This window comes from Danio aesculapii, chromosome 4 (genome assembly GCF_903798145.1).
Source record: "Danio aesculapii chromosome 4, fDanAes4.1, whole genome shotgun sequence".
Lineage (NCBI taxonomy): Eukaryota > Metazoa > Chordata > Actinopteri > Cypriniformes > Danionidae > Danio > Danio aesculapii.
In genome coordinates, this window is record NC_079438.1 from 47429955 (window position 1) to 47438896 (window position 8942).

The window sequence follows — 8942 nt, forward strand, 5'->3', positions numbered from 1 at the left end:
ACACCACCATACAAACTGATTATAGAAGCAGACATTCATACTTACAAGTGCATACTTTTCCTTTGCCTGCATAACCTGGATGGCACATGCATATTCTCCGTCCTGGGAGCATACGCTTACACACAGCATGGGCTGAGCAACCTCCATTCTTCTCAGCACATGCATCTATGGCTTGGGTTGAAGATAACATGTATTATATTAAATGACTAGCTACAAATGTTATTTAAAGTTCTCTTAAGATGCATACCTTCACAATATGTGGCATTTCCCTGAAATCCTGCAGCACAACTACAGTAATATGAGCTGTCCACCACATTCACCAAGCAGCTACAATTAAAACACAAGTTTGACAAACCATATGTTTGTATGTAAGAATGTCACAAAAGCATTTGACCAAGTTAAAAACCCAAAAGGTGAGGGTATTTGCAAATAATGCCAAGCAATAAACCAATTTCAAACCACACCTTCAGTTAGCGAGGTACAGCTGTTTCTAATTCAACTAATCTTGTCATGACACCGTTTGGTGAAATGTGATTTTTAATGAAGTATGCATTTACCCAACAACCTTTTAGATGTTTTTTCTTGTTTGCATATTCCAGCCATAAAAACAAAAAGGCCAAATGCATAAAAAGATAATGTACCACTGTAATAATTAGAAAAAAAAAAGTATAAAATAGTCAACATTTGAAGTGGATCATCACTTTATCAAAATTATTTAACACCCATTCTTGTCTTGGGACAATTTTGATCCATTTCAAATCTTGATTACTAAATAATGGTCTACACCAGGGATGGGCAAACTTCGTCATGGAGGGCCGGTGTCCTGTACAGTTTAGCTCCAACTCTAATCAAACACACCTGCTTATAGATTTCTAGTAATCTTGAAGACACTGATTAGCATGTTCAGGTGTGTTTGATTAGTGTTGTAGCTAAAATATGCTGGACCCCAGCCCTCCAGGACCAAGTTTGCCCACCCCGGTCTACAACCACAAAGCAATTTTGCATTTAATAGAAATCTAACATGGATGTCTATGCTTAGTTTTTTCCCCAACTGTTTATACACAAAATTGTCACACAATTTGTGAAACCTCTCACTCAAAATGCAAAACTACAACTCAAATCTCTAAATCTCTAAAAGCAGAAGCTTTTTCTTAGCCTTGAACTTATTATTCAATTGCATAAAACACTTTTTTCAAAACACTACACACAATTTCCTACCTAAAACACAAAATTCTAACAGGAATCCACTTGCTTTCCTTTTCCAAACGCAACCAATCAAAATGCTATACTCATGCACAAGGACACACACACACACACACTCCTCAAATGTGAAAACACTAATTTCTTAACGGATCACTAACCAATCACTGCTTTTGTCTAGGCCAATGGTGATGGGACACTGGGCTGTTCTGGTCCAAAAAAAATGAAATTTGAAATTTGTACTTTTGTACCTATTCTAAAAGAATAGAGGAATTCTTCTGAGCGTAGCACTGTAAAGTGTATGATGACCAACCCTACGCCCACATGACACTTCTCCAGAAAATGGACGCTCCCCCCAGCCCCCTCCCCCATACTTTTGCTTTACATATGTTTTTTTTTTTGCTTTCTTTTTCAGTTTTACATACAGTATGTTTTTTATGCTATAAACAACAATAATGTTTGACCTAATAAATATTTTCAGTTTTTTCATGTGATTGGTGTTTACAGTGTACCTGTTAGTCCTCTCAGCAGATTATGGTCACTGTAAAACATTGTATTGAAATGTAGATATAAGCCTAAAGAGCTTTAGATTTAGAACAACAGTGTTGACCTGGTTTATCCAAGCATTTACTATTATGATAGAACTGATTGCCATTAGCTGCAAATGCTTTATTCTGACGTGTGTTTATGGCATTTTGAATGTAATGTTGCATTTTGAAGTAGATGTGAGGCATTTTGTGAGTAAAGTTTTAGGAGTTGTGTGTAAAGTTTTGAAAAAAGGGGACACTGTTTTGAAAATGTGTGTAAGCAGCTGGAAAAAAAAAACTGTACTAAAGGCGATAGATGCCTAAGAATAGCACAAATTACACAAATCATCAAATAAACAGGCAGAATTCACGTTTAGTTATTTATTCCTTTGTATTTGATGACTAGTCTAGATTTGGACTATTCTTAGACATCTATTAGATTTTCACAGCCCAAACTTTGCCCTGTCTTAGTTAAGACATCTATTAGACTTCTTTTAAACAACATAATGATGACTGGGTGTGCTATTCGAAGCATTAAATAATAGAATAACACCTCTTTGATAGTAATTTGAAGGCCAACTTACTTGACACTGCTGTGGCACTTTCCTCCGCACATATCTGATTTAATAGCTTCATTTTTATTTGCAGTTTACAAAATATATGTAATGAATACTTTTTGAGATCAGTGCATGTGTGTGTGTGTGTGTGTGTGTGTGTTTATGCAGTAGGTTAATATCATACCAATGTCACAGTTTACTCCTCTCCAGCCCAGATCACATGCACAGCTGCCATCTCCATCTATACCATCTTTGCAGCGTCCGTGGACACACTTGCACTCTAAACAGAATGTACAGTTATTATAAAAGCTCAGTGCTATATCAGAACAAATAGGAGCCTTTTAATTGGCTAATACCTAGGGCCAGGCGGAATCTGCAGAAATTTTTTGTTATTTCTGCCGAGAATTTTGGTAAAAATCTGCAGATTTCTGCTGAATTATTTTGGGAGTACCATAACTAAAACCTTAATATTGTTAAATAAAAAATAATGTCTTTTTAACTTTTATTTAATGTTTAAAATGCAAATCCAGTTAGATTTACTTTATAAGCAAAGCAAATTTCTATTTTACTTAAACACTAATGGCTGTGAAAACCCAATGACTGTATAAATGTACATACAATGGCGATTTTCTCACAAGAAAATTTACATCCAATGGTCAGCAACGTGTCTCCATGCAACACCCGGCTGTACATGCATCTTCTCTTTCTGCTCATCTGATAATAAACAAATGAAGCATTATTATTACTGTAATCACAGAAATTAGAACACATGAAAAATAATTCTACTGGTTTATTAAATACACAAAACAGAAATGAGAAAATAGAAATAACCATAAGAATTAGGAGGAATGTTAAAATGACTTGAAAATTTAAAATATAGCACGTCAATAATTCAAAAAGAATTTATGTCAATTGTGCTAATAAATAAATACAAACAATCATACTTCATGAACTCTAGGCATGTTATACAGTGAGCATGCATTAAAAAAACAACAACAACCCTACAGTGTGCCCGCAACTAACTAACTAAACACACTAATATTGGTTTCATTTTTATATTTGACTTTTATCATACGATTAAGACACCATGGATAAAAAAAAGTGTGCTTGACAGTGTTGTTTTTGTATAACTTAGCAAACTAATGCAAATACTCAGTCAATAATTCATATTTTTGACAAAATTGTGACAAAAAAAACGTGTGAATAATTCAGTTACTGACTCGTTTACAAAATAAAAAGAGTCCCTTGTCTCTATCTAGTGGCTCAATTGCAAAAACGCAACCAAAGGGGTGTTTAGACAGAAGAATAAGGGGAAATGTAAAAATGACTAGAAATTAAAAAATATAGAACATCAATATTTCAACAATATTTTTATGTAATTGTGCTAATAAATAAATAATCATAATTCAGGCTTTAGACAAAAATAATAATGTAATATAAATAATATTTAGTACGAATTATTCTAATGAACTCTAGGCATGTTATTAAGTGAGCATACATAAAAAAAAACCCACAACAACCCAACAGTGTGCCTGCAACTAACTAACTAAACACACTAATATTGGTTTTCTTTTTCTTTTCTTTTTAAAATTTTATATTACATAATTAAGAGGCCATGGAAAAAAGTGTGTGCTTGGCAGTGTTGTTTTTGAATAATTTAGCAAACAAATGCAAATATATATATATATATATTTTTTTTTTATGAAATTGTGACGAAAAAGAATGAATGATTCAGTTACTGACTTGTCTCCATCTAGTGGCTCAACTGCAAAAACGCAACCAAAGAGGTTTTTAGACGGAAAAATTTGGAGAAATGTAAAAATGACTAGAAAATTAAAAATATAGCATATCAATGTTTCAAAAAGCATGTTTATGTCAATTGAGCTTCACATAAAAGGTAAATTGGAACAGTGTAGTTCAGTTTGTAGTGTTTAAGTTCAGTTCAGTTTAGCTCAGTTCAGTGTGGTTTAAAAATCACTACTGAGAGTCCAAACACTGAAGAGCAAATCCAACGATGCACAGCTCTTTAGACAGAAAATGATAATGCATTATAAATAATATTTAGTAAGAATTATTGAAATGAACTTTAGGCATGTTGTACAGTGAGCATGCATTACAAAACAACAACACTAGTTAGTGTGCACACAACTAACAAACTAACTAATAACTTAAACACTAATATTGTTTTTCTATTTTTTTTTTTTTACTTTCATCATGCGATTAAGAGGCCATGGATAAAAAAAGTGTGCTTGACAGTGTTGTTTTTGTATAACTTATCAAACAAATGCAAATGTTCAGTCAATATTTCATAATTTTCACAAAATTGTGATGAAAAAGGTGTGAATGATTCAGTTACTGACTCGTTTACAAAATAAAAACAGTCCCTTGTCTCCATCTAGTGGTTCAATTGTAAAAACACAACCAAATGGGTTTTTAGACAACACCATTTTTGACAAAAACAACAACAACAAAACTTTGCACTGTACGCAGTATTGTGTATTTGTGGCTACATAATACAATTTTCTAAATGTTAGTTTTTGGGGGGGGGGATTCAATTTTTGCAAAAAAGGTGATCATGGGTTTCGGCCTGACATGCATAAGCTTTGAGTATTTAGTCATTTCAGCAGATTCATGTGAACAGGGATTATTTAATGTTGCTACCTGCACACACAGCCTCTGAAATACTTGGCAAATGATAACTATTGCTTTTAAACAAATGTCAACATTAAAAACACACTAAATTGTAACTTACGGAGATCCACTTGTTAAATCCTAGAAGATCTGGGATGGTCGACACCTCCTGAAAAGCAAAATTAAACTACATAAAATAATTATCAAATCAAATTCCTGAAAAAAATAATAGAATAACACCTCTTTGATAGTAATTTGAAGGCCAACTTACTTGACACTGCTGTGGCACTTTCCTCCGCACATATCTGATTTAATAGCTTCATTTTTATTTGCAGTTTACAAAATATATATGTAATGAATACTTTTTGAGATCAGTGCATGTGTGTGTGTGTGTGTGTGTGTTTATGCAGTAGGTTAATATCATGCCAATGTCACAGTTTACTCCTCTCCAGCCCAGATCACATGCACAGCTGCCATCTCCATCTATACCATCTTTGCAGCGTCCGTGGACACACTTGCACTCTAAACAGAATGTACAGTTATTATAAAAGCTCAGTGCTATATCAGAACAAATAGGAGCCTTTTAATTGACTAATACCTAGGGCCAGGCGGAATCTGCAGACATTTTTTGTTATTTCTGCCGAGAATTTTGGTAAAAATCTGCAGATTTCTGCTGAATTATTTTGGGAGTACCATAACTAAAACCTTAATATTGTTAAATAAAAAATAATGATAATAAACAAATGAAGCATTATTATTACTGTAATCACAGAAATTAGAACACATGAAAAATAATTCTACTGCTTTATTAAATACACAAAACAGAAATGAGAAAATAGAAATAACCATTAGAATTAGGAGGAATGTTAAAATGACTTGAAAATTTAAAATATAGCACGTCAATAATTCAAAAAGAATTTATGTCAATTGTGCTAATAAATAAATACAAACAATCATACTTCATGAACTCTAGGCATGTTATACAGTGAGCATGCATTAAAAAACAACAACAACCCTACAGTGTGCCTGCAACTAACTAACTAAACACACTAATATTGGTTTCATTTTTATATTTGACTTTTATCATACGATTAAGACGCCATGGATAAAAAAAAAGTGTGCTTGACAGTGTTGTTTTTGTATAACTTAGCAAACTAATGCAAATACTCAGTCAATAATTCATATTTTTGACAAAATTGTGACAAAAAAACGTGTGAATGATTCAGTTACTGACTCGTTTACAAAATAAAAAGAGTCCCTTGTCTCCATCTAGTGGCTCAATTGCAAAAACGCAACCAAAGGGGTTTTTAGACAGAAGAATAAGGGGAAATGTAAAAATGACTAGAAATTAAAAAATATAGAACATCAATATTTCAACAATATTTTTATATAATTGTGCTAATAAATAAATAATCATAATTCAGGCTTTAGACAAAAATAATAATGTAATATAAATAATATTTAGTACGAATTATTCTAATGAACTCTAGGCATGTTATTAAGTGAGCATACATAAAAAAAAACCCACAACAACCCAACAGTGTGCCTGCAACTAACTAACTAAACACACTAATATTGGTTTTCTTTTTCTTTTCTTTTTAAAATTTTATATTACATAATTAAGAGGCCATGGAAAAAAAGTGTGTGCTTGGCAGTGTTGTTTTTGAATAATTTAGCAAACAAATGCAAATATATATATATATATAATTTTTTTTTTTTTTTTTATGAAATTGTGACGAAAAAGAATGAATGATTCAGTTACTGACTTGTCTCCATCTAGTGGCTCAACTGCAAAAACGCAACCAAAGAGGTTTTTAGACAGAAAAATTTGGAGAAATGTAAAAATGACTAGAAAATTAAAAATATAGCATATCAATGTTTCAAAAAGCATGTTTATGTCAATTGAGCTTCACATGGTAAATTGGAACAGTGTAGTTCAGTTTGTAGTGTTTAAGTTCAGTTCAGTTTAGCTCAGTTCAGTGTGGTTTAAAAATCACTACTGAGATTCCAAACACTGAAGAGCAAATCCAACGATGCGCAGCTCTTTAGACAGAAAATGATAATGCATTATAAATAATATTTAGTAAGAATTATTGAAATGAACTTTAGGCATGTTGTACAGTGAGCATGCATTACAAAACAACAACACTAGTTAGTGTGCACACAACTAACAAACTAACTAATAACTTAAACACTAATATTGTTTTTCTATTTTTTTTTTTTTACTTTCATCATGTGATTAAGAGGCCATGGATAAAAAAAAGTGTGCTTGACAGTGTTGTTTTTGTATAACTTATCAAACAAATGCAAATGTTCAGTCAATATTTCATAATTTTCACAAAATTGTGATGAAAAAGGTGTGAATGATTCAGTTACTGACTCGTTTACAAAATAAAAACAGTCCCTTGTCTCCATCTAGTGGTTCAATTGTAAAAACGCAACCAAATGGGTTTTTAGACAACACCATTTTTGACAAAAACAACAAAACTTCGCACTGTACGCAGTATTGTGTATTTGTGGCTACATAATACAATTTTCTAAATGTTAGTTTTTGGGGGGGGGAATTCAATTTTTGCAAAAAAGGTGATCATGGGTTTCGGCCTGACATGCATAAGCTTTGAGTATTTAGTCATTTCAGCAGATTCATGTGAACAGGGATTATTTAATGTTGCTACCTGCACACACAGCCTCTGAAATACTTGGCAAATGATAACTATTGCTTTTAAACAAATGTCAACATTAAAAACACACTAAATTGTAACTTACGGAGATCCACTGGTTAAATCCTAGAAGATCTGGGATGGTCGACACCTCCTGAAAAGCAAAATTAAACAATACATAAAATAATTATCAAATCAAATTCCTTTAAAGTAATAGCATCTGAAGAGAGTATATCATTTAGTACTGCCTGACCTCTGCATAGCATAATTAAAACGTATTCAACAATAAGAGAAACGCTGTCCTATTGTGCCACTCGCAGACTATAGTAAACCAGGGGTGTTCACACTCGGTCCTGGAGGGCAGGTGTCCTGGAGAGTTTAGCTTCAACCCTAATCAAACACACCTGAACCAGCTAATCAAGCTCTTACAAGGCATTCTAGAAACGTCAAGGCAGGTGTGTTGAAGCAACCCTCCAGGACCAACTTTGGACAATCCTGTCGTAAACAGTAACAAGTAGTATGATTGAATTTGTAAAAAGGCAAGCAGAAATGGCTGCTTCTGGTGGGAATTTAAAGTGAACAGTCAGTGGACATATCTTTATTATCTCATGCTGACACAGGAGAGGGTTTGTGAAAGGAAGTGTCTCCTGAAAGTTTTGTTGTGAAGCAAGTTTTAAACTGAATATAACACCCAGTATTTAGCCTTATACATATATATAGATATACAGCTGTTAAGCTGCTTTGACAGAATCTACATTGTTTAAAGCGCTAAAGACATAAATAAAGATGTATTACCTGTACTAAAGTACCATAACAAATTTTCCAATCACCAGCATAGCCATCTTCACACACACAATGCCATCCATCTGGGTTCAGGAATTGGCAGGTGGCCTATGGGAATATGTGAAAAATTACAAGATGTGGCTGATATTCATACAATTGCATGCCTTGTTTGGTCTGAACACTGACCAGGAAATGGCATCCACCCTTCTGCTCCACACACTGATTGACAGGTTCACACTCCCTCCTGTTGCCGTGGTAACCACTTTTGCAAGCACAGTCAGTCTAAGGTGGGATAACATTCATTAACAATCCTGCAGATCTAAATAGACGTAGTTCTGGAAGCACAACGGCGTCTCTCACCTGTCCTGGGCCCACGTAGATGCAGGTGGCATTAGGGTGACACCCTCCTCTGGATGGATCCAGACAGTTATTAATGGCCTGGCACTCGTCTCCATCCTTACTCCATCCACTCAGACACTAGCACATGCGTGTCCCGGGACCAGTCTTTATGCATATGGCCTGAGGGGAAATGAGTGAAACACAAACACACAGATGTATAAAGATTAATGATGTACGTTCACCAT

At 33.8% G+C, this 8942-nt stretch overlaps 1 protein-coding gene across 1 annotated transcript; it reads right to left on the reverse strand.

Moving 5' to 3' along the window:
• Positions 1-247: 247 nt before the first annotated feature.
• Positions 248-8942, reverse strand: LOC130223539 (stabilin-2-like). Its single transcript, XM_056456379.1, has 7 exons — positions 8934-8942; positions 8719-8835; positions 8545-8640; positions 7682-7729; positions 2903-2998; positions 2469-2564; positions 248-327 (listed from the first exon to the last, which is right to left on the reverse strand). Exons 1-6 carry the CDS (start codon positions 8940-8942, stop codon positions 2526-2528), a joined length of 405 nt encoding a protein of 134 aa, XP_056312354.1. The 3' UTR covers positions 248-327; positions 2469-2525.